The sequence below is a fragment of the Marmota monax genome, unplaced genomic scaffold (assembly GCF_021218885.2).
Source record: "Marmota monax isolate L192 unplaced genomic scaffold, Marmota_monax_Labrador192_F-V1.1 WCK01_AAM20220418_F8-fsc00052, whole genome shotgun sequence".
Taxonomy (NCBI): domain Eukaryota; kingdom Metazoa; phylum Chordata; class Mammalia; order Rodentia; family Sciuridae; genus Marmota; species Marmota monax.
Window position 1 is genome coordinate 9,387,987 of NW_026693473.1, and position 25,914 is coordinate 9,413,900.

The 25,914-nt window shown below is 46.1% G+C and overlaps 2 protein-coding genes across 3 annotated transcripts in view; one reads left to right on the forward strand and one right to left on the reverse strand.

Moving 5' to 3' along the window:
* Positions 1-25,914, forward strand: part of Xxylt1 (xyloside xylosyltransferase 1) — a 218,555-nt gene that overhangs the window by 183,353 nt on the left and 9,288 nt on the right. The window lies entirely within an intron of this gene.
* LOC124101789 (uncharacterized) lies at positions 1,493-19,848 on the reverse strand. 2 transcript variants are annotated; one of them, XR_006854707.1, is made up of 3 exons: positions 19,695-19,848; positions 18,647-19,122; positions 1,493-2,534 (listed from the first exon to the last, which is right to left on the reverse strand). XR_006854707.1 is itself a non-coding variant. In XM_058583576.1 (2 exons), the coding sequence occupies exon 2, from the start codon at positions 2,336-2,338 to the stop codon at positions 1,679-1,681; it is 660 nt and encodes a 219-aa protein (XP_058439559.1). In that variant the 5' UTR covers positions 2,339-2,534; positions 18,647-19,143; the 3' UTR covers positions 1,493-1,678. The 2 variants fall into 2 exon arrangements, 1 of the variants encoding a protein (XP_058439559.1); XM_058583576.1 differs by lacking the exon at positions 19,695-19,848 and having other exon boundaries at positions 18,647-19,143.

The following is a 25,914-nucleotide window of genomic DNA, read 5'->3' on the forward strand; positions in this document are numbered from 1 at the left end:
AGGGGCTCAGCCTTCACATAACTGTATAATGTACTGCATTAAAAGGGCTGTAAAACAGCCCTTCTTTCTCCCACCTCTCAGACAGGAACTGTTACCATGTGCACCATAAGAAGGCCAGTTTCCACTTGTAGGAGCAACAGAGAGAAAACCTATTAGACAAGTCCCAGCCTTGCCCAGCACCAGGTCTACAAGAAGAGAGACCAGGAAGTCCTTCCTTTCCACCCCCCAGACAAAGGCACATAGGTGCACCAAAGGCATTCCTCCTCTAGCCTGCCTCCCTTCCCTCCTCAGACTTCCTGCATATCCACTGCAGCTGTCCTTCTGAGAGCCTGGCCCTGGGCTTCCTCCTTGGGCACACTGCCCCATTCCCCTCATCATGCCTCTCCTGCCTCCCAGAACCTTCAGGCAGCAATTAGACAACCCAGTCCCAAGGGCAAGGCTGGATCCAGACTCTTCCCTTTCCAGGCTGCACACAGTGTGCCCTGCCTCAAGCTGGGAAGGGGATTAACCTTAGGGGCATTTTCCATGCTCTTTTTGTTTAGAAAACTATATTCAAAGTCTTTACTTTTTAGAAACTTCTAAGCTGCTCATAATGTTACAAGTCTAGAGGCCCTCCTAGGAAATGGCAAACCATTAATAGGACAAATGGCACAAACTATTCCCATTTGTTTGTTTGTAAGGTATCCATCTCTGCCCACTAAGGGGAAGGGCAGAAAGAAACTTCCAGAGCAGCTCTGCCAGTCCCAGCCCTGTGGAGATGCCAGGGCTTAAAGGTGCACGAAGCCTCCCATCCTGACTGACCTGAGGGTTTCTCTTTGTTGGTGTGCACTTCACTTGACAAAATTCAGAGTCCCTAGAACCTAAAGAGAAGAGCAATTCCATGTGGGTGCACTTGGCTTTGATGTAAGTAGCAATCCTGAGATGGTTTAATATCTCCAGTCCCCAAATCCCGGGTGCTCAAACTCAGGGACCTCTAGCAGTGACCAAGAGGAGACTTGGGCTACAGAGGCTGCGTGGCATGTGGTGAAGCACCCAGTCACTGCTGCTGGCAGGTCTACCTCAGCCCACTGACCCCTTCTCCCTTGCATGCAAATGGGAACATGGAGATGATGTCACAGAACACTCTGGAGTCTCCAGTGTCTTGACACATGTGTCTTCTCCAACAGCTGCCACCCACCCTGATGCCCGCAAGCAGGATTCTTCGCAGCCAAAGCGATCAGCTCAAACAGACTTAAGGCAAGAGAGTCCCCATCTACACTGGCCCAAGGTGTTTGAGTCCCACTGTGCCTTGGCTCAAGGGGTAGGGATCTCTATTTACACTGAACAGTCCAGGCCTTGGGCAGCATGAGGGCTGCTGGACTCCTCCCTTGCCCTGAGGCCTCCCTCTTTTTCTCTTCCTCCTCCTACTTTAAACATGTTTACTTTTTAAATAAATCATTGGAACGTCAATCTTATCATTCAATTTGTGAGAAACAAATTTATTAAGAACCATCTCTGCTATGGCAAAGAGCAGGGCAGGGGGAAGTGTCTGAGGGAAGAGAGTCTCTGATGTCTCTGGCAGGTGGGGGCAGAGGAGAGTCCTGGTGGGTCCAGATGCGCTCCTGGCTGGAATCTGCACAGAGAAGCCTGAGCCAGTTGGCGCGCCTCACTTCTGAAGCTGTTGGAGTCTGCTTCCTGACTAGTGCTGGCGCCATGAGGTCCTGATGCTCTGGCTGGGGGTCTTCTGGCTGTCCATGGGTCTGTCTCGCGTGGGCATGTTCCCTAGAACCACTCTGTTGTGGAACCTATGGGGACTGTGGCCTGCGACCCTCAGAGCCACTCTGTTGCGGAAGGCGGGCCGAGGAAGCACGGCAGGCAGCAGCACAGTTGTTGCAGACAGGTGGCCATCTGCCTGGTGACCCCCCTCCAGCCCCTGCTTCTCACCTGGCTGCCCTGTGGAGCCACCCTGGGAGGCCAGAGGGTCCCGCTGGGAGGCTAGCTTGGAAGGGGGTGTCTTCATGTGGAGAAGGTGGAGAGGACAGACAGGCATGCTGGCACATGCGGTGTCCTTCTGCTCAGAGGGCTTGGCTTTATCAGGCAGCTGCTGCTCACAGGGAAAGTCAAGGGCAGGCTCACTGGGACACTTGTTGGGGTGGACGCTGGACGGATCCGCCCCAGGGACCTGGCGATGCCCATCCATCCCGTTATGCACAGCCTTGGCCCAGAGTGCACTGGCCGGCCCCTGGATTCTCTGGTGCTGGAGGAGGAGGTAGGTAGCCATGGCCCCATCAAATTGATGATTTGCCAGGGACAACCAGGCTTTGTACCGGTTATAACCCATGTCGAGCATTAAGGTCATGATGTTGGGGTCAGGCCGCTTGGGAGTGGCTGGCTGGGAGGGCTGGGAGGGTTAGATGAGGAGTCCTCGCCCTGGCTCAGCCACGGGGTGCCCCATTACCTGCTCTAGGGTGGGCCTCTCCGTGGGGTCCACCACCAGGATTTGCTGGAAGAGGCTGCGTGCTCCTTATTGGTGAGCGCCCTGAATGGCCTTTTCTCTGTCAACATAAAATAAAGAGTGATGTTCAGGCTCCAGACATCTGCTGGGGGACCCTCAAATTCCTTCCCCTGGATGATTTCAGGGGCACAGTATGGCAGAGTGCCCCTGAACCCATCCAGCTTCTGCCCAGGCGTGAAGCTGGTGCTCAGGGCAAAGTCGATGAGCTTGGGGTGGCGCACCCTGGAATCCACCACGAAGTTCTCAGGTTTCAAGTCTAGGTGGAAGGGGCCCCAGCACACCACGCCCTTCTGGTGGCAATATTGCAAGACGCACACCATCTCTCTGAACAGCCTTGCGGACCTTCACCTCCCATATGCTACAAGTCAGGGGGATGTGACTCAGGAGCTCCCCTCCATGTGCAGGCTCCATGATGAGGTACATGTTGTCCATGGTCTCCATGACCTGGAAGAGATGGATCATGCTTGGGTGTTCCAGGAACTTCAAGGAATCCCTAGCAGGGACTTGTCTTCCTTCTTCTTTCTCAGAACTTTCACCGCCACCTCGACCCGGGTCAGGAGATGGCGGGGCCCATCTTCCCTGATGGGCTGCCTCACCTTGGGCTCAGAACAATGGAACTGGCCATGTGTGCTCTCAGATCTCTGACCCGTGATCCCCAGGTTCACTTTTCCTCCTCTATGTTGTTCTTGTCGGGTGTCTTGGCCACAGCAATGGAAAAGCTCATTAAAACACCACTATATGTCACTGCTCCCAGCCTGACAAAACTACGTGTGTGTGTGTGTGTGTGCACGTGTGTGTTGGGGGGTGTGCTTGGAAATGAACCAGGTCCTTGCACATGATGGAGAAGCACTCTTAAGGTACACATCCCATCCTAGGGATGGTGCCCATGGCCTAATCGTCTCCTCCAGGCCCACCTCTCAATGCCATCATGTTGAGGCTGAAGGGTCAACAGGAATTTTGGGCAGACACACACACGTTCCAACCACAGCATCAGACAGACAAGAGCTCTGGGAGTTGGTCCCTACCAGATGTCCCCTGAGGGGAGGCTTTCAGATTGACCCAAAGGACATCAGATTAAAAATTCAGATCTCCATGAAGGCAAGAAACATCTCTGGTAAAGCAAATTCATGACAATTAAAACTAGGGCCACTTTTGTTTTCTACAAGATGCAGCAGATTCGTGTAGCAGAAAACACCAGCTGTGTTCTATGGTACTGAACACACAGTGTCTACACAGATAACCACTGTGACATCAGCAGCTGAGGGTGTGGGATGGAGAGGCACAGCAGCAGCAGTCTCTACACTACTGAATTTGCCCTGCTGCAGATTCACACCAGGGTCATGTGGTTCTCATGTTAAATGGAACCACAAAGAAAGGGAGCCACAGAGAAATACCTAGAGGACAGATTCCAGTGAGAGGTGCAAATACTAAAGTGTTTCGCCAGAAACATCAACTAAACGGAAAGAAGATGGTCACAGAATAGCTTAAGTCATACTGAATCAAAACTTGCCCTGCTCTCCTTATAAGGAAGAGGCCACACTGAATCAAGAGTCCACCCTGCTCTCCTTGTAAGGACACAAGACAGGCTGAAGGAAGAGCATATTCTAGCCCCTTATGACCCCATCGTAAGTAATTACATCATAATAATGCCACTTCAGAAAAAAAGAACTCATCCTTAGGTGTGGAGTTTTGAACCTACTCATGTCTTTGGGGGATATGATTTATTCCATAACATGCCCTGGTCCTACCTGTCTGAGAGTTCTTATCAATGGGGGTAGTATTTTGCTGCATCATTATTCTACATCAATCCATACCATCATATGTCTTCCTCAGCTTGTCCATAAAGTGCCTTTTGTAGAGATGTGTATCGACATTCATGATGGAATTAGGTCTGAAATTTTGGTTTCTTTCATGGTTTTATCCTGGCACCGTCTTTTCTGGGTTCATGGCCAGGTAATACCAGCTTCATGAAATACACTGTGAATCGTCCCCTCTGCTTCTACTTCCTGGAAATGTTCATATACAGCTCGTATTAACCCTTCTTCAAAGGTGTGGTAGAATTCTCAGTGATGTGGTCTCTGCCTGAAGATCTTTGTGGAACTTTTCCTTTTAGGAACTTCATTTCCCTGATGGTCACCCAACCATCTAAATGTTCTTGAGGTAGCTCCTACTTCTCCAGAAATCTTCCACTTCGTCCACATTGTATGGGTTTGTACAGTGTCATTGAAGTTAGTCTTCATGTTAATTTTTTTCCTTGTGCTGGTTTTGGGTTTATTTTCATCAGCTTTTTCTGTTTCTGAAAGTGGTCATTTAGATTATTGATTTGAGAACTTCTCCTTGCCTAATGTAAGCATTTGGTGCTATGAATCTCTAAGCAATGTTTTCATTGCATGCACAAACTTTGATAGGACATATTTTAGTTTTCGTTGGGTTCCAGATATTTTTCTCAATTTTCCCTTTAATAGTGAAAACATATCTTAAAGAGCTTAAAAAGATAAAAATAGCCTCTTCTATTTACCTGTATATTTGTTATTTATTTTTCTCTTTATCCCTGATGCCCAAGTTTCCTTCCAGTATGATTTTCTGTCTGTCTGAAGGGCCAATGATTATTTTAGCTAACAAGTCTGCTGGCTCTTAGCTTTGCTTTATATGAAGATATATTTATTTTTCCTTCCTATCTGAAGAACACTTTTGGTATACAGGATTTTGGTTTTCCTTTGTTTTTTCCTTTGGGCACTTTAAAAATGTCACTTCACTGCCTTCTGTCCTACCTAATTTCTGATAAGAATTCCATAACCACTTAAACGGTTCCATGTCTAACATTAAGGTATTATTTTCTTCCAGTTGACTTCAAGTGTTTTCCTTCATCCTTGGTTCGTAAGTGTTCTCAATGTGTCTGGGCATGGACTTCTTTGGGTTTATCCTACCAAGGTTTGCTGAGCTGTTTAAGTCTATAGAATCATGTCTTTCACCACATTTGGAAAATGGAGCCCTAATTTCTTTCTGGGCCATACTCTACCCTCTCATTTTGGATCCAAGACCAAAATGAGACCAAGTACAGATCCTGAAGCTCTATTTAGTAAAAGTCACAGCAGCAGCTACAAACTTTCTTGTCTCCATTCTTTGCTTGGAGCAAACTCTCTTGATCCTTCAGGTTCACTACAGGGGGCTTCCTGGGTGCCCACACAGGGCAGCTCTCAGGGCTTCGGTCTTGTTCTCACTGATCACTGAGGCCTGCTTCTGTTCAGAGTCTGTGAAGATGGTTGTTACATCTGGCTTTTTGGACTGCTAGCCCTAAACCCCTCTGAGTTGTGGACTTGCACTGACCCAAACATCCTTCCCACTCTCCCCATGACAAGGTGCCTTGTTGCTATGTCCTCACATAATGGGAGGTGCTCAGTGTTGAACATATTCACTCAAGCCCTGCTTTTGTTTGTTTCATTTTGTTTTGTGTTTTTTGGACAAACTGGCCATTGACACCAGGGCCTCTGTGTTTCAGAAAAGTCCTCTACAACTAAGGTACTTTCCCAGCACTTTTAATTTTTATTTTTTAAGCAGGTCTCACTCTGTTACTCGGGTGGGCTTCCATGTGTGATTCTGGCCTCCTCTCCACCTCTGCTAACACTGTCCCTGCTCAGAACCTATAACTAACACTACTCCTTCCATCAATCAGCAATGGATCTTGGGGACAGTATAACAGTGGCAGATTGGGAAGACACCTTTGGGGTGAATATCAGGTATGAGGAAAGCATGAGGCAGGCTCTGGAGCCTCTCTCCTCTTTTAACTCTGAATTAATAACTTGGTTCAAATTTCTTTTATAACTTTGCCACTGCATTAAGAAATAAGGCCCAACTGCGCACAAAATTTTAAATTAAGGGTCACATCAGATGAGAAAATAGAGGTTATTAAAATGTGCTTTTTAGGAACTAAAATGTCAAAGTAATGAGGAATATTGAATGAGACAAGACTAAATGGGCTATAATTGTCAGCTAAGCAAGTCATTAATTGTCATTTCATGGGCATTTTTAAAAAGCCATAGCACATTTGAGGACAGGCAGAGGAGTCAGCAGAGGAAAAACTCTTTCGTGTGGGAACTGGTTTGTTCTTTCTTTAAAGCTAGTATTGGTCAATTATCTCAAGGGCTAACCATCTCAGAGTGAAAAAATCAATATGCACCAAGGCAATTATGTTCTGCACCTCTTGGTACTGAAATGGCAATGAGTTTTCATGGCCCAATTAACTTTTAACTTAAAGCAATAACAGTTAGTCTCTATTTTTTTCTGGAATATTTATTCACAACAAAAAATATGCAAGCTATTTTGAATTGTTTTGGGGAATCCTCAAAGGATAGGCAGAGAGTCAAATATCAGTGACATGATATTAAAATGTTACTCTGATGTTTATTCTTGGGACACAGTATTCAGAAAGAAAAACTATGTACCTGAAGATAATCACAGGCATCAAAAAACAAATTACAGTCCTGTAAAAAGGGGAACAATTATATGTCTGCTGCACCTAGGCTCACACTCCTTGCTGTTCCCATGTGCCATGAGCTCCACATTGCTCAGTGCAGCCCTTAACTATCACCAGGATTTGACACAGCTGATAGCTGTCCCTCCAAAATGGTCAACACACCCCTCCACCCCAGACCAGGAGCTCACAGGAAAACAAATTCACTGTTTCTTCTAAGTACTTTGAGTTTCTTTTCTTACGTTTAAATCTTTAATCCATTTTGAGTTGATTTTTGTAACCAGGGAGGGAAGTGGGGCCAGTTATAGGTCCTGAAGCTCTGTTCATTAAAATCACAGCAGCAGCAGCAACAACAACAATAAACTTTCTTCTCTCCATTCTTTGCTTGGAGCAAACTCTCTTGATCCTTCAGGTTCACCTACGTGGGGCTTCCTGGGTGCCTACACAGGACAGCTCTCAGGGCTTCGGTCTTGTTCTCACTGATCACTGAGGCCTGCTTCTGTTCAGAGTCCGTGAAGATGGTTGTTACTTCTGGCTTTTTGGACTGCCAGCCCTAAGCTCCTCTGAGTCGTGGACTTGCACTGATCCAAACATCCATCCCACTCTCCCCATGACTGACATGAGGGTTTCTAACTCTTTATTTGGGTTAACTTCCCTTTACACAATTCAGAGTCCCAGAACCTAAAGAAAAGAGTGGTTGCGCATGGGTGCACTTGGCCATTAGGTTAGTTATCAATCCTGAGCCAGTTTAACATCTTCAGTTCCTAAAGCCCATGTGCTCTCTCTCTGGGACCTCTAGCAGCCACCAGGAGGAGATTCTGGATACAGAGGCTTCATGGCAGGTGGTGAAGCACCCAGCCACTGCTGGTAGCAGGACCGCCCCTGCCCACTGACCCACCTTTCATTTCCCTGCACACAGGATGGGGCACAGGATGGGGATGAGGCTACAGAACACTCTGAAATTTCCAATGCCTTGACACATGTGTCTTCTCTAACAGCTGCCACCTACCCTCACACCTCAGGAGGGACCTGAAGACCAGGAAAGGGAATATTTTCTGGCCAAAGCTGTTGGTTCAAGTGGAATCAAGTCTACAGTGGCTCAAGGGGAGAATCTCAGTGTACACTAGGTCAAGGGGAGAGAGTCTCTATCTACATTGGCTCTAGGACCCATCTACCCTGACTCAAGGTGCATGACTATCTACCCTGAACAGGAGAGGGAGGCATAGTGGTCCAGACCTTGGACTGGGCTCCTTGCCCTTGCTCAGGGCCTCTCTCTCTCTCTCTTTTTTTTCCTTCCTCTTTTTCTAAATCTGACCCTTCCTTCCTTCCTTCCTTCCTTCCCCTTTGGAACATCAATTTTGTCATACTGTAAAAGTTTCTTTAAAAACAGAAATTTATTAAGAACCATCTCTGCTATGGCAGAGAAGAGCAGGGCAGGGGGAAGTGTCTGAGGGAAACGAGCCTGTGATGTCTCTGGCCTGGTGGATCCTGATGTGCTCCTGGCTGGGGTCTTCTTGGAGGAGCCTGAGCCAGTGCAGGACATTCACCATCTGCCTGAATACTCTGTGGATCTTCTGGATGCCACCGGCTTCTGGAACATGCCACTGAAGCTGTCCCCCATCTGCAAGCTCCATGATAAGGTACATGTTGTGGATGGTCTCGATGACCTGGAAGAGCTGGATCATATTTCTGTGTTCCAGGGCCATTAAGCTATCCTTTTTGGATTGGACCGGATGTTCAGCAGACCTTCACTGCCACTCATCCCCATTGAGGAGACGGTGAGAGAAAGATTGTACTTGTGTCCCCCAGATCTGTAGGAGGAGGTTGAGGGGTACCTCAAAGGGCCCTTTTCTGAAATTTCCATGCTGGGAAAGGCTGGCCTGGCAGGAGCAGAGTTGCTGCCCTCTCCCTTTCTTTCTCTCCACCTGGGCATCTCAGAGCCCTCTCTAAGCTTCATATTTCTTGTTTGAAACAGGTCTGCCTGTTTGAGAGGGGGCCCCCAAGGATTTGAGGAGTTGCTGGAGGCCCAGACCTTTTTACACAGCACTCTGAGCACAGCGAGGCCCCGTGTCTGGACTACCTCCTCCTTCAGAGTGTCACCTCCTTCTCTAATTGTATCGATCAAATGACAAAAGTCTTCCAGACAGAGTCAGTGTGCAGGTGGCAGGTGTTCCCCTCGGCAGGGGTGGCAGGCCCCAGGCTGCCTCTGATGTTCTCTCCTGCTGGGGGTGCTCTGTGCACATGGACATGGGGGATGGAGGAGAGAGGCAGGAAGGGGACATCTGATGAGGACTTGGGCCACTTCCACAAAGTCCTGTGTCCATTTGACCAAGGGCTATCTTTGGCTGGTCCCTCCTTCTGCCAGACTCCTTTTCCTGCATAGTGTGGAGAGGAGGGGACTCTGTGTGACCTCTGATCCCCTTTTGTTCAGATCATCTTGGGGTTCTGACCCAGAGGAATGAAGGTTGGCTTCTCTGAGGCTCTAAGCTAGGAGCTGAGAGAGTCATGCCTCCTCCCCCAGCAGCAGGGAAAGAGATTCTGTCTTGGTCCTACCTTTACTTCTCCACCTGGACAGGTATGCGTGACCACGCCCTGGGCTCCTTCACCTGTGAGTCTCTTGGCATTTATCTCCCTGTGCACACCGCCCATCCTTCCATGTCTTTCTGGGCTTATTCTTCAGGTTCCTGCTTCATCCCACTTGGATGTTATACTCTACCTCAAAACCCCCTCTTCCCTCTTTAGGTCTTGAATATAGATGTTTGGGGTCTGTTCTGATTTTTTCCATAGACTGAGACCTTTGAGGTATAGGAGCTATGTCTGGTTTTCTCTTGGTCCAGAGCAGGTGCTCAGTGTGTGTATTCCAAAGGAACACTGATGGACATGGGACAAGTTTTAGGACCCAGGGTGTGGATGGATTTAACAGCCTTTGTGGGCCCGCTGGTCAGCCTCTGGTGGAACTCTCTCCAGAGCACAGAGACTCCATGCTTTCCCAGGGTACTTCATCTCCTATAGATACACCCTTCTGAAGACCAGATGAAGGAAAAAGGTAGTCTCCTTAAATCAAGAAGGGGTGAAGTCCAGAGATGCTGTCTGCAGACAGCCGGAGACCCACCCCATTAAGCAGCCATGCTTGTTGGTCCCCAACATTTGTGTTCCCTTCTTCCACAGATTAGTTAGGACATTATTGGCTTGAGACAAGTACTCTGAGTTCCAGACAGCCTAGAGTCACACAAGGTCATAGCAACCAGCTGTCTGTAGTAAACTTGGGGTCTGGGCTGGCTATACCTCCAAGCACCAGGTCTTGGCCAAAGCCAGGCTAGTATGGGAAGGACACTTCTGAAGGTGAAAGAAAAGATATGAAGTAGACATGCATCCAGGCCCTTGTCTTTGTCCCTGTTAAACAGAAGGGGCTAAAACCATCTCCCCACTCCATAAAGATCTACCCTGCCAGGAAGACAGAGAACACTAGAAACCCTCTGTGGCTTGGATGGCAGCTGTGGGTTTCCCGTAACCTAAACACACATCTCTGAACCTTGAAGGTCAATATCACAGCACTTTCCAGATTAGAAATAAAATGATCAATTGTTTGGTCCAATTAAGGAAGGCACTCTAGGAATGCGGTGAGGACGGCACCCTCTCTGCTTCTCTTTTAAAGGGTGAAGCCAGCTCCTTCCCGTCAATCCTGGCTGACTCAAGGTTCACCTCACCAGGTATGTCTGCCTAGGGCCTGTGGACCACTCCCTGGCCCACCTGGCCACCTTCCCTGCTTAGCCTCACCCCAACTTCCTTTCCCAGATCTGCTGTTGCTGAGAGGCTCTAAAGACTTCACTTCAGGGGAACCAAAGCCTGCTCCTGTAGCCTCCTCTCCCATGCTGGCAGGAGACTCAGGATTGAAAGGGACCCTGCTGAGGAATTTCTCTGTGACTAAAATCCTAGATTTTTCCTAGTTCCCTTTTTTTATGACGAGAATATTTTTGATGCCTAAGAAACAGCGGAACACATGTTTAGTTTTGATTGACATCTGCTATATATACAGAAAAGTGTAACCAAGCAGACAGCTGGACACATCTGCACAAACCAAACACACCCATGGAACATATGGCCTTTTAAAAAGTCCCAGTGAATCAAAATAAGATACCAGCCTAACTGTGGGTAATAAATTAGAGCCTGCATTGGGCTCAGCTATCCTTTTGTGAGTTGGAAGGTAGGTTTAGCTGGCTCCCTGGAGCAGAAGAGGAAACACAGCTCAGGAAGGTGTGGCTACCTGGCTCCTAGGTCAGAAGTGACTGAACCCAACCCACCTGCCCCCCTGCCTGTCCTCTAGCACAGCTGACTGAATTGTAGAACCTTCTCTCTGGCCTCCTCAGAGCTGATAAGCCCAGAGTGTGGTAGCTCTGGGGATAGTGGATGGATGACAGATGGACAAACAGGTGATTAGATGGATGGGTGGGCATGGGGGTGGCAAGGATAGCAAGTCTGTACCTTCCTTCACCTGCAGCTGTCCTTAGAAGGCCTTGCACTGCCCAGCTGAGGACCCCCATACATGTGTCTTCCTGGGATCAGGCAGCAGACACCACCTCCCTTCCTTGTTGAGAACTTCCCCAGTCCACTGGGAGACCAGAGTTCCATCCACCAATTCTCAGGTGATTGGCGCACTCACCAGGCTTCTGCTGTCCCTATCTATCGCTGGCCTTGAGTTGCTCTATCACTCAGACATCTAACAATGGTTCAGTAAGGACACTGAATCAGAATGACACAATTTGCTGGGCTGTAGCTGAGTACTAGAGGCCCTGCTATGCCAGGCATTACCCTTTTGTGGATGGATGGTAGGACACCTGGAGGAGATGTGGGGCCCAGCAGGGGGTGGGGGTGGAGGGGGCGGGGTCCCCTGGGGCTTAGGCCACAACTGTACAGAGGTAATGTTGTCCCTCAGGATCCATGGGGATTGGTTCTAGTATTTCCAAGGATCCTCAAATCTGCATCTACTCAAGACCTTTACATAAAATGGTGAAATATTTGGATATAATCCACATAAAATCTCCCATATAATTTAAATAAACTCTAGGTGACTTATAATACCTAATACAATGTAAATGTTATATAAATAGTAGTTGTACTGTGTTGGCCAGGAAAAATAACTAGGAAAAAAAATCTATAGATGAGCAGTATACACAATTTTTTTTTCCTCAAAGGTATGTGATTCACAGTTGGTTGAAACTATGGATACAGAACCTGCAGATATGGACAGACAACTCTACTTCAAAACTTCAACAACAGCCTGGACACCCCAGATCATCCTGACTGACCACCAGAGATTTGGGGAAAAAGGTCTATCTCTTGTCCCAGGGAGCTTACAGCCCAGCAGATGAGACAGGCTAAGCGCTATGTTGGAGAAGAGTCAATGCTTGGTCTTCATAGGTCAGTCCCTTTGTTCATCTGTCCATGCATGTGTACCAATGGCCAGCTGCCTATCAGGCCCTGGAAGATGGGTGCAGGTTGCTGTGCCCTTAGGATCCCAGCCATAGCTCAGCATCCCCTATCCTATGAGTTGAGGTGCTGGGTTTGAGATGACTTTTGTGGCAATGAAAGTCTTACAAGATCATCTTTTCTAATTTTTCATCTTTTCACGTTTCAGATGAGGAGACCAAAGTTCACACAAAGGGAAGGGCACCCTCCAGGCCGGAGACACATTTTGGATGGTCCTCTGTGGAACTCCTAGCTCCTGACAGGACCTGATAAGGGTTTTTCAGGACCTTTGCAGGGCTCTTCTTAGAAGTTACATAAGAAACCTTGTGGCCTGTTCTAAAGGCCCAGTCACATTGCTGCTAAGTCATGGATTTACCTATCCAAGTTGAAGTGATCTTCTTTCCTTACCACAACCAAGACATTACCTTGAAGGAAAAATGAGATTTTGACATGTCTCTGTGGTTGTTCTATGCTTCTGGACACATAAGACCCTAAGCCTGCTTAAAAGGAGAGGATCAGGAACTTATCAGGTTCTCCGAGCAGCTGTGGGCCCTTCCCACCCTGAGAGGCACTCCATTCTCCAAGTGGTCCTGGGGCACTGACACACCCCTACCCTGGCCTTTTTCTGCCACATTTGTGTCTACAGAAAAATTCCAGGCTTCTCTGGAGATCATTTTAACTGCTTGGAATCCTGCCCTTTGACCTGTCTGGGCTGGCTGCTTCCTGGGAGGAAAGTAAAGCAAATCTAAATCTGTTTGGTCAGAGGCAGAACATTTATCTTTCAACAGGAAGCTGTGAGGAAGAACAGCAAAGGGGTTTGGAGTGAGAGTGTGGGTAAGCATTGGTCTGGCCCACCAGATGCAGGATGCCGCCTGGCTGTGAGTGGCAGTGTGGTCATGCCGGGCCAGGCCTCTGCTGAGCCCCAGCACTGTATGGGCACCCTGGGGCCCTGTCCTTCTCCCCCAGCACCTCCAAGGCTGTATTGCCCTCTGGACCAGCAAGGGCAACTGATGGCCTTGGCCAGCCTCTCTGGGGCTTGCTAAGTAGAGGAGGAAATGGTCTTTACCACTGAGGCCAGCAAGCTGGCCACCCTCCAGGAAGCTCAGGTCTTCCTCAGGGCTTCCAAGTGGTGTGGGGGTGACAGTGTGTGGGGTCACCAAACTCAGGTGTTCCTATGGTATGTCACTTGACCTTTCACGATCCCGAAAGAGAAAGGATGTGAGCCTTGGACATCCCCTTCCTTGGTCATTTGCTGCATCCCCTTCAAGTCTTTGTCCTTGTCCTGCTTTGACCTTTGGATTCTGAAGAGCAGTAAGGGTCCCAGGAATTCTTTCCTAAAGCTCAGAGAAACCAGAGGTTCTGGCAAAACCCACTTGCTCATCAGCTGGTGAAAAGGCGTGGGTTTCTCTCTGCAGTTCCACACAGGATGCCCACCCTGGCAGGCCCAAGGGCCTCTGAAGCCCACAGAAAACTGACTGCAAATGCCCCCTTTCCTCCTCCTGCTTCACCCCTCCCTCTCTGGCTGCCTGAGCACTCCGAGTCATTCCACATCTCGCCTATCTTAGTGTGCTCAGCTGCTATAACAAGATACCTCAGGCTGGGATTTTTTGCTCACAGTTGCAGTGTCTGGAAGTCCAAGATCAATGTGCCGGCAGACTCACTGTCTGGTGAGCCCACCCTCTGATTCATAAATGGCACCTTCCTGTGATATCTTCATGTGCTGGGAGGGTGAACACACTCCAGTGGGCCTCTTTTACAAGGACACAAATCTGTCCTTGTGGCCTAATTGCCTTCCAAGAACCCCACTTGTTTGTATCACAAAAATAGGAATTAGATTTCCACAAAGGAATTTTAGAGCAACACGATATTCAAACCATGGCCTCCTCTTGACATTAAATCAGAATCCAGGTGTATTCGTTAGCTTTTTGTCCCTGTAAATAAAATTCCAAGGGCAATTATCTATAAAGAGAACAAAATTATTTTGGCTCATGGTTTGGGAGGTTCTAGTCCATGGTCAAGTGGCCCCATTGTTCTGCGCCTCCAGTGAGGGCACTGAATGGCAATGACAGGCTGCGCAAAAGCTCATGAGCCCAGAAGCAAAGAAGAAGAGGAAGAGACTGGGGTCCTAATTCCCTTCTACGGCACATCCCCAAAGACCTAAGGGCCTTTCACTGGGCCGTACCTCCTCTAGTTTCCATCACCTCCCAATAGTGCCAAACTGGGGACCAGTCCTTTAACACATGGGTATTTGGGGGCCACTCATTCAAATTACAGCACCAGGCACTAATCTGATGTCTCACAGACTCTCTTTGAGATCAACCTGTTTTACTTGATTTACTTATATTGATTTCTCTTCATTCATTTCAGGTACTTTGGAAGTGCTGGGCTCTGTGTGCGAGTTAGGTCACAGAGGGAGGGAGGACTCAGGTTGTGGCTACAGGCTCAGTTGCTGTGTGACTGGCACTCCTGCCAGTGGGAGGAGGGGCACCGGAAGGGAGCTCTCACTGTCTGGACGTCAGGCCCACACCTTGCCTCATGGGTCAGAATGTGGACAGTTGTAACAGGAAACATGGGCCTCAAAATCATGGTCAGTAGAAATAGCAGGAAGCTGAGATGTGGGAAAATAGGATACAGTGAGCTCTGTGAGCACCAGATGGTTTTTTAGAAAATGAAGTTCATTCAGGAAGCTTGAAGGGTAACTGAATTAGGTCAACTGGGGAGAAATCAAACAGCAGCAGCCCTGTAGCCAGACCCTGTGCTGAATGCACCACATACATCAAATGAAATCCTCAGAAACCCAATTTGCAGATGAGGAAAGAGCATCTCAGGCTTTATGTGTTTTGCCCACGTCACAGAGCTCGAGCCAGGATTCAAACTCATGTGCATCTGGCTCCCGTGTTTCCGCTAATCATGGCATGGGAAGGAGTCCTTGTTTCTTCCAGCTTCCTTTTAATCAAGGAAGATCAGGCCTTGAATCTAGCCTTCAAACACAGTGATGTTTATTTAGCACTTACTGAGTAGGATAAGCCATTACATGTTTGTTGGTATTCTGGAAACTGTTGGCTATTCCCAGCCAGTCTTATCTCGTATACTTGTTGAAATCTCAGCCCATATTTGCCTTGCTCACATAATGGTTCTGGAATTGGAGGGAACTGGAAGTCACATGATTGATGTTGTAATTCTGATCTTGTAGAGGATTAGCAGCATGACCTTGGAGGAGTCATTTTTCTCTGTATGAGAAGAAAAGTACCCAGGCATCAAGGAGCATGCCCAAGGATGCTCACAGCAGCACTGAATGACAGCATGAACAACTGAAGACCACCCAGGATAACAGCAATGAATCATGGTGACCTGTGTGGTAGCCAGCCTCCAAGTTGGTGCCCAGCCACCTCCACCTCTGGTATTCCCCCAGGTGGTAAACCAGGGCCAATCTAAATAATCAATAGCACATGGCAAAAGGAATGGCAGGTCACATTGTCAGGACAATGGCTTCCATCTTGGGATTTTTTTTCTCCTCCTTTCTCTCTAATCACTTGCTCTGGGGAAGCTGCCTTGTCCTGAGCAGTCCTGGAGAGAGCCCATGTGGACAGAGCAGAGTCCACCTGCCACCAGCTATGGGAGGGAGCTGCACCAGGAGTCAAAGTTCTACACAAGCCTCCCAGTGACTGGAGCCTCTTCAGAGGACTCCAGCTCCAGCCCACAGCTCAGCTGCAACCTCACCCAAGGCCCTGATCCACAACCACAGGGACAAGCTGCTCCAGGATTATGGACTCAGAAATGGTGTGAGATAATACACTTTTGTTGTTTTAAGCTGCCAACTTTTCGAGGGGTAATTGGTTACACAGTAATAGGTCACTAATATGCCCCATGCTATAGAGCATTATGTAAAAGTGAAAACAGTGGGCTAGGTCTGGTGTGCTGATAGGGAAAGATTTCTAAGACAGATTTTTTGTTAAGAGAAAGTAATAATTGCAGAAAAACACATTTAGCCATCTCTCTAATGTCAAATAGCATCACCACTCACTCTGTTTTCTATTTATTTATATATGCATATATACATCTAGTTAATAACTCATTATGATATACTAACTATGAACATTAGTTTATCTCAGTAAGGAAGTTGGAGGAGGAAAGGGCAAAAGGAGATTTTTGTTTTCATTCAACATATATTATCATACCTATATCACAATCACACATCATTGATCACATATCAATGAAAATGAAGGAGTATAATAAATATAAAAATAATTTTTTATATTCAAAAATTCTATAAACTAAAGGTTTTGACTATATGATTATTGATGTGTCTCAACTCTGATGTCTTATAGTCCTTTTAGAAGAGACATTTGAATACAAATTAAAAGAATGAGGTAACACATCACCCCTTTGTGGGCAAACATTAAAAGTTTGGTAAGTCAAGTATTGGCAAAGATGTAGCTAAATGAGTACCCTCATATCCTGCTGCTGGGAGAATCAATTAAAAATCAACTGAGAAAGCTGGTTTGGATGAGACTAAGGCAATGTCAACTACAACTCAAAATATAGACTCTGTACCCTGAGGTCTAGTACTTCCACTGGAATGTGTTCATTTTTCTACAGAGACACATGCTATAAATAAGAAAAGGCATCCTTATTTTGAACTGCTAAATTGGGGGGGGGGGTAATTTGTAAAGATAGAGATGTGTTTATATAGATGCTATATCATAAGTAACATTCTGTGACGTACTCAAGGATGGACATGGCCCTGAGCTTACAAGTACAAAATTAGAAATACTCAAAATGTCCATAAATAAATAAGTTAGCATATTCTCATACCAGAAATACTATGAAGCTATAAAATAAATGAACTAGACTTATATGTCATAATGCAGAGAAGTCTTTTAAGATTTTTAAGGGCAAACTGCACTGCAGACAGAATGTTACATATGGCATGATCCCCACAGCATGATCCCCACAGCATCTCATTTCCTAATGCTTCTTTGAAAAATGATAGCAAAAAGGCTGTAAGGGTACAGGCCAAAGACAGAAAGGTGAGTTTCTCCAGAGAAGAGGAGAGAATATAATTGAGGGATTAATTAAAAAGGACTTAACTTTGAGCTGTAATGTTCTAATTTGATTAAATAGAGATAAAGCACCAGTGAGCATTATGTGAGGAATGTATTGAAGATTCATGTGTCATTAAAAGTTAATTTAGAAATAGCCACTTGTCCACATCAAGAGCTTGGCAGGATGGATATACTCTGGCATTTTGAGATCAGTGTAGCTCAGCTCTGACTGGTTGTGCACCAGAATTACCAGAGCTTTAGGGGGAAAAATGGTGCTAGTCCTGCCTCCAGCAGGGACTCTGATGTGACTGGTGTTGTGGCCCTGGACTTGGTGCCTTTCAAAGGCTCCCCAGGTGATTCCAGCAAACAGCTGGGGCTGAGACCCATGCTGGGACTGGAAAAATGGTTGTGATGGTCAAAATGCAGGTGGCAGAAAGTTGTGCTACCCTGGGCTGGACGCTGGAATAGAAGAGGGCCACAGTGAAATCTGATAAAGTCAACGAGTGGCTAACAGCCCATCTCAGAAGTAGCATCTAGGTTTGGGAAGTGTGTGATCAGGGAAGATGTGAGGGTTGTGAAAGCCAGTGAACAACACAGGGACCTCTGACCTGTTGCCACAACTTTCTTGTAGATCTAGTTATTTCCAGATGAGATGCTTCAAAGCTCTACACAGTTGGGGTAATTTTCCAGGTTGTATCTTAACTATTTTTAAACAGACTTTAGAAAATCTTTTGAATTTTGTATTTTAAGATGTTGGGAATTGGAGGCTGGTCTTTATTGGGCAACCTCCTGGGCCAGCAGGAGCTGGAATGCAGCGGGGTGGGAGGTGCTAGGTGGAGATGAACCCTCTTCAGGGTCTCAGGCTGGGGATAAGTACAATGAACGAAGCTCAAACTCTACAGAAAGCCTTCCCTTCAGGCTCAGGGGTGAGAACTGGCTGAAAAGCTTGCTGTTTGTTCTGGAACCAGAGATCAGGAGAGAGGGCCTGCCCCTGGGGAAAAGTCACGGGACCTTGGAGCTGAGGAAATCACAGGTCTGGTGTTACTCATTGCACAGACTGGGGAAAAAGAGGCCAGGGAGATGGGGAGGCCAGGTTGGCCTTCACGCCCAGCTCTCTTGATCCCCGAATGTAGGACCCTTGATACTATTTTGCTATATCCCTGTACTCACCGAACAGATGTCTGTGTTGGCAGAAACTTGTCTCTGGACTTCGGAGAGCCCAGAACTGGAATCATGGCTTCTTGGATCTCCCTTTGGTTTTGCTGGGGAAGATTTCTCATTTTCCATTAGTTAAAAGCTCCCTGCGAGGGCTTGCTCCAGTTTGCCAGCTGCTCACACTTCACGATTCCAAATCATTTTGTTGAATGTATGAATTCTGAACTGGCTTCTACCCCTGAGGCTGGTGCCCAGCACTGCCTCATTTATTGGATGTTGGTGGCCATCTCCTGCTCCTTGGGAAGGGAAGGTGGGGGCCGCTCTCACCTGACTGGGGTGTCCAGCTGAGATGAATGGGCTTTATTGCCATGAAACTTACCCGGAGTTGGTGCCACACCCCCATTCTGATGTCAGACCCTGCAGGGACCTAAGGATTGGCCTGTCCAGCCCTGTACATCTAATCATCTTGGGTTGGTCTTGGGAACAATGGCCTGCAGAAAAATGATCATGTGTAAAATCATTCACAATAAAATGCTCTTGAGTCATCTTGCTCGGGGAGAGAAATAAATGCTGCTGGCCTAAGATTCTGAGCAGGAGTGACAGGGGCAGCTTAGAGAATTGAAATCACCTGTGCTCCCCACATCTGATTTCATTGATTTGGGGCTCAGGCATGGGTAATTTTTGAGCGCGCCTCGTATGACTTTATTAAATAGTCCAGCTGAGAAACTAGGGATTGGGGAAGGAAACAGGAAGGGATCGTTGTGGTCAGTGGATGGAATTAATTATGTTTGCTCAGTTAAGAAGCTCTGTAGAGAGGGAAGTGACTTGCTCACAGTTTTGCATATTGTTGGCCAACTAAATTCAAGTTTCAGTTTAATGAAGACCCACGGACCACCTGCCCTGTACTGAGTATGGAAGGAAACTGGGATGTTCAGGCTGTCGCTGCAGCCATTCACTAGGGCTAACTCCAATCAAAAGCCAAAGAGAGAAGCAGAAGTCTCTCCCACAGCTCCTATGAGAGAAGTCAGAGGAGACTGCCTAGCTCCTACCAGGGCCTCCTCACCTTGCTTCTCTTGCACAGGGCTGCAGACCTGAAGTGTTGGGTGACTGCCTCCTTTGACCATCCTCTCCTCTGAGAAGCAGAATATGAGAGCAGATTGCATGGGCCTCTGGAAGCAGATTGCCTAGGTTTGCTCCAGTGCTTCTTGCTGTGTGACCTGGGCATATTACATAATCTCTCTGTGCTTCAACTTCCTCATCTATAAAATGGGGCTAAATATAGATCACAGGGTTGTGAGGGCTAAGCAAGTGTGCAGTGGGTGCAGGAAGTGCTTAATGCAGAGTCTGGCACAAAATATGCACCAGTGAGATTTCAGCTGTTGTCCTTGAGCTTGCGTGCCTTCTGGTTGAAAGGAAGGAAAGTTTCTCTGCAAACTCTCTCTGTCCTAGACTAAGGTAACTAAATCCTGTTATTTGGCACGAACAGTCTGTCAAGCCAGTGGGGCACACGCTGCCTCACTCTTGTCCTTTCAGCCACCTGCTCTCAATGCACCTGGGCCCAGTTCTGCATCTACAAAGATCTGTGCTCAGCTCTCAGCTACAAACAGATTCCATCTGTGGCCTTTTGTCTGCCTGAGCCCACAGACTCACCTGTTGCCACCTTGAGTTGTGTTCCAGAAGCATCTTTTTTTTCTTCTTCTTTTTAAAAAATTTGTTCTAATCAGTCAGAAGCATCCTAATCAAGGGCCTCTAAAGAGGTTAAAAAGAGGCTGATAGGATGGGCCCTAATCCAATGTGAAGGGCCCTGATAAGAAGAGGAAACATGGACATATGGGCCCAGTGTCCTCACAACCTAGGGAGAAGGCAGCCCATCTAAAGCCGAGGAGAGGCCTCAGGTCCCTTGACCTCAGATTTCCACCCTTCAGAACTGTGAGAAAAGAAAATCCCCTCATTTGTTCAGCCCTGTCTGATTATTTGTTAAGCTTCTGTGGTTTAATAAACGCCACCGCGTTTTGTTATGGCAACTGGAGCGGGGACACTTCCCCAGATGGATGCTTTCTAAGGCCCTGTCACTTGATGTCCTTCAATTTCTTTTGTGCCCTCTCAGTTAATTATTGAAAATTGTTTCTGGACATTAGGGAACTCTGCAAGGGGCTGGCGGGTGCTGGAGTTGGGGGTCCACCTCTCCCAGGCTCAGGGACTGGGAAGAATGGGGAAGTAGCTGCTTTTCCAGAAGTGATTTCTTTTGTGTCCTCTCAGTTAATTATTGAAAATTGTTTCTGGACATTAGGGAACTCTGCAAGGGGCTGGCGGGTGCTGGAGTTGGGGGTCCACCTCTCCCAGGCTCAGGGACTGGGAAGAATGGGGAAGTAGCTGCTTTTCCAGAAGTGGTGCCCTGGCTCTCCAAGCTAAAAAGAAATGCTTCACAACCGACAGCAGGCAGAGAGGGGATGCAGCCAGGTCGTCCAGGCAGGCCCTGCTTCCCACCCATGGATAAAGGGTCAGACCAGCCTCTGTGATTACCAACCAGCTTCTCCGTGTAGGTGGTTCTTCAAGTCCACTCAGCAGTACACCAGGGGCATGCTGGGCCCTGCGCTGGCCATGAGCTTGCCCAGAGGCCAGCCCCACCATCCTTCCCCACAGCCCACCCACTTGGTGGCAGGACCCTTGCAATTGCAAGTCATCGAAAAATCAAACTAGCGTAGCCAATGAGGAAGGGGTCTATCAATTCACATAACTCGTGAGTTGATAACTAGCTGATTCCTATAACTAGAAAGTCTGGAAGGGTGCAACTGGTTGAAGACTCGATTGGATTCAAGGGTCCAAAGGACACCATCAACAACCCATTTGTTTATCCTCATCTCCTCCTCATCTGCTTTCCCCTTCTGTGATTTTATCCTCCAGTAGCTTTCCCTGTGTGATGGCAAAGGGGCTAACAGGAGCTCTAGGCTGATATCTGAATAAGCTCAATGAGAAGATTTGGTGAAGACGGTTTGGCTCTGCTTGGATCATGTGTCAACTTATAAACATTATTAATATTTGTAATATTTAGAATTATGCTATTATAAGAATGGCAGGGAAGGTACTCTGGCTGTGCCAGAGTCCAGAGTTGCCACGTGCCTTATAGGAGGAAGGAAGGGGCTAACCATATGGAATGGACTCCCACTTTCAAGGAAGGATTTCTGTAGCAGGAGGACAAAATTAAAAAAAAAAAGTGTGGTGGTAGGAAGGATTTGGTCTAGCAAAACCTCAGGCTGTTTGTGGTTTTGGTGTTAAGTTCTTTGAGTTCTTTATATATCCTGGAGATTAGTGCTATATCTGATGTGTGTGTGGCAAAAATTTGCTCCCAATATGTAGGCTTTCTCTTCACCTCATTGATTGTTTCTTTTGCTGATAAGAAGTTTTTAGTTTAAGTCCATTCCGTTTATTAATTCTTGATTTTATTTCTTATACTTTAGGAGTCTTTTTAAGAAAGTCAGGGCCTAATCCAACATGATGGAGATTGGGGCCTACATTTTCCTCTATTAGGTGCAGGGTTTCTGGTCTAATTCCCAAGTCCTTGACGCACTTTGATTTTGTGCATGGTGAGAGAGAGGGCTTTATTTTCATTTTGTTGCATATGGATTTCCAGTTCTCCCAGCACCATTTGTTGAAGAGGCTATCTTTTCTCCAATGTATGTTTTTTGGGCCTTTGTCTAGTATGAGGATAACTGTATTTATATGGGTTTGTTTCTGTGTTTTTTATTCTGTACCATTGGTCTACATGTCTATTTTGGTGCCAATACCATGCCATTTTTTGTTACTATAGCTTTGCAGTATAGTTTAATATCTGGTACTGTGATTCCTCCTGTTTCACTCTTCTTGCTAAGGATTGCTATGGCTATTCTGGGTCTCTTATTTTTCCAAATGAATTTCAAGATTGCTTTTTATTACTATAAGAATGATGATGAGATTTTAATTGGAATCACATTGAATCTGTATAGCACTTTGGGTAGTATGGCCATTTTGACATTAATAATTTTGCCTATCCAAGAGCATGGGAGATCTTTCCATCTTCTAAAGTCTTATTCAGTTTCTTTTTTAGTATTCCATAGTTTGTGTTGTAGAGGTCTTTCATCTCTTTAGTTAAATTGATTCCCAAGTATTTTATTTTTTGAGGCTATTGTGAATGGGGTAGTTTCCCTAATTTCTTTTTCAGAGGATTTATCACTGAGGTATATAAATGCATTTGATTTATATACATTCGGTCAACAAATATATAAAAAAAAGGTCAACAGCTCTAGTAATTAGATAAACACAAATTAAAACTACTCTAAGATTCCATCTCACACTAGTCAGAATGGCAGTTATCAAGAAAACAGACCAAAATAAATGTTGGTGAGGATGTGGGGGAAAAGGTACGCTCATACACTGCTGGTAGGACTGCAAGTTGGTGAAACCAATCTGGAAAGCAGTATGGAGATTCCTTAGAAAACTTGGAATAGAACCACCATTTGACCCAGCTATCCCTCTCCTACCTAGGTATATACCCAAAGGACTTAAAATCAGCATATTACAGAGACACAACCACATCAATGTTTATAGCAGTTCAATTCACAATAGCTAAACTGTGGAAACAGCCTGGATGCCCGTCAATAGATGAATGGATAGAGAAACTGTGGTATGTATACCTAATGTAATATTACTAAGCATTAAAAGAGAATAAAATTATGACATGTGCAGGTAAATAAATGGAGTTAGAGAATACCATGCTAAGTGAAGTAAGCCAATCCCAAAAAACCAAAGGCTGAATGTTCTCTCTGATAAGGAAAAATGGAGGAACTCTGATGGGGCAAAGGGGAGGCAGAGGTGAGGAAGGGGCATGGGGATAGGAAAGATGGTGGAATGAGATGGACATCATTACCCTAGGTACATGTATGAATGCACATATGGTGTGACGCTACATTGGATACAACCATAGAAATGTAAAGTTGTGCTACAGTTGTGTACAATGAATTAAAATGCATTGTGCTGTCATATATACCTAATTTAAAAAACAAAACAAAAAAGAAAACCTAAGGCTAGCATGGTCTGCTCCAAGCTCAATAGACCCGTTGTTATGATTCTTGTACCACTCCTGACCTTTTTCCATGACCAATGCATGTCATCCCTTCTTCTTGTGCTACAACAGAAATTGACATAAAATTTGGTGGTAGACTGTGACCCAAACATCACTTCATTCTCAGTAGAAACACAACTGACCAAGATAAATCTGAAAAAAATGTTCAACATTACTAATCATTAGAGAAATGCACATTAAAATCATAATGAGATACCCTCTCACACCTATTAGAATGGCTATTATCAAAAAGACAAAAGAACCAGTGGCACATGCCTTCATCCCAGTAACTCAGGAGGATGAGGTGGGAGGATTATAAATTCAAGGTAAACCTCAGCAACTTAGTGAGACCTGATCTCAAAATAAAAAGTAAAAAGGTCTCCGGATGGCTATCAGGGCTAAAGTACCCCTGGGTTCAACCCCCAGTATAAATAAAAGAAAAACAAAGAAAGACAAAAGATATCAAGTACTGGTCTGGATGTGGAGAAACTAGAATTATTGTACAATGTTTTGGGGAATGTAAGCTAGTACAGTCATTATGGAATTCAGTATGGGAAGTTTCTTTTAAAATTAAAAATAGAGCTCAGTTGTTAGAGTGCTTGCCTTGCATGGAAAAGGCCCTGGGTTCAATCCCCAGCACCAAAAAAAAAAAAAAAAAAAAAATACCCTATGGTCCAGCCATCCCACTACTTGGTATATATCCAAAGGAAATGGCATCAGTGTGTTAATAGACATCTGCACCCCATGTTCATTGCAGCAATATTCTCAAAACCAAGAAATGGGAAAAATTGTGTCTATCAGTGGCTGAGTTGATACAGAAAATGTGGTTAGAAATATAAGGGGACACTATTTTGTCTTTAAATAAAATTAGGAAGTCCTGTCCTTTGTGACATTGAATGAGGTCAAAGGACATTTTACTGGGGGAAATAAGCCAGGCACAGGGCACCTATCACATGATCTCACCTACATGTGGAATCTATAAAAGTTGAACTCATAGAAACAGAGAGCAGAATGGTGACTGCCAGGGTCCCAGGAGTGGCTGGGCAGGGGATGGGGGAGATGCTGGTCCCAGGAGGCCAAATTGCACTTAGATGAGGGGGATGAGTTTAAGGGATATATTGTGCAATAAGATGACTACAGATGTTAATAATAACATACAACAGAATGAATACAGCTGATAATGTTATATGCACCTCAAAATGACTCAGAGAGTAGATTTTAAGGGTTCTCACCACAAAAAAAGAATATGAAATAATGTACATGTATACATGTTTCAAAATATGTTTTATGCCATAAATATGTACAAATTATTATCATTGTTATCATCATCATCATCAGGGATTGTACCGAGGGTTGCTTAACCATTGAGTCACATCCCCAGCCCATTTTATGTTTTATGTTGAGACAGAATTATGTCATAAAGCCCACCCTGGAAGTGAGGGAAACTGGGAAGATATTTAGTTGGTAGATTGCTACCTCCTCCCCAAACTGGAGCTCTGTTACAACAAAAAGGAAGAAGTGGAGCTAGAATAAGCGAGGAGCACTGCCTACTTCCATTAGCACTGGGCCTGAAAGGGGGATAACTAACCATCACCAAATTTCTCCCCATAAACCATATGACATGGTCTCTGTATTAGCTGCTTTCTGTTGCTCTAACAAAATACAAAGAATGGGTACTTTATAAAGGGATGAGGTTTATTTAGCACAGAGTCCAACATTTGGCAGCCCCTGAGACTGATCTTTGGTGAGAGTGATCACAACATGGTGAATGGCATCATGGTGGGAGGACATGCAAGGGGTCGAGACTGAATGGCCAGAAGCTGGGGAGGATGAGTCTTGTTCTCTTTATAACACCCCCCTCTCACAGGAACTAACAGGGACCCATGAGAAGTTCATTACTCCCTTCCAAGGACTTCATCCCCAGTGGCCAAATTACCTCCCACTAGACCCCACCTCTTGCAGGTTCTACCCCCTCAACACTGCTGCACCGAGAACCTAGCCTCCAGCCTATGAACCTTTGGGGGATAAACTACATCCATCCTCAAAAGCTCTAACAAAGCCACATTGTAAGAGTAGGATGTCCCCGTCTATAAGTGTGTATGTGAGGGCAGGGGAAGGTTGATATCAGTGGGCACAGGAAGCAGCCAGAGCCCCCATTCCGGAACCTCTCTGATGTCACACTTGT

Bases quoted from the DNA above. Each gene is read 5' to 3' on its own strand.
- LOC124101789 (XM_058583576.1), bottom strand. From the start codon at position 2,338: ATGACCTTAATGCTCGACATGGGTTATAACCGGTACAAAGCCTGGTTG.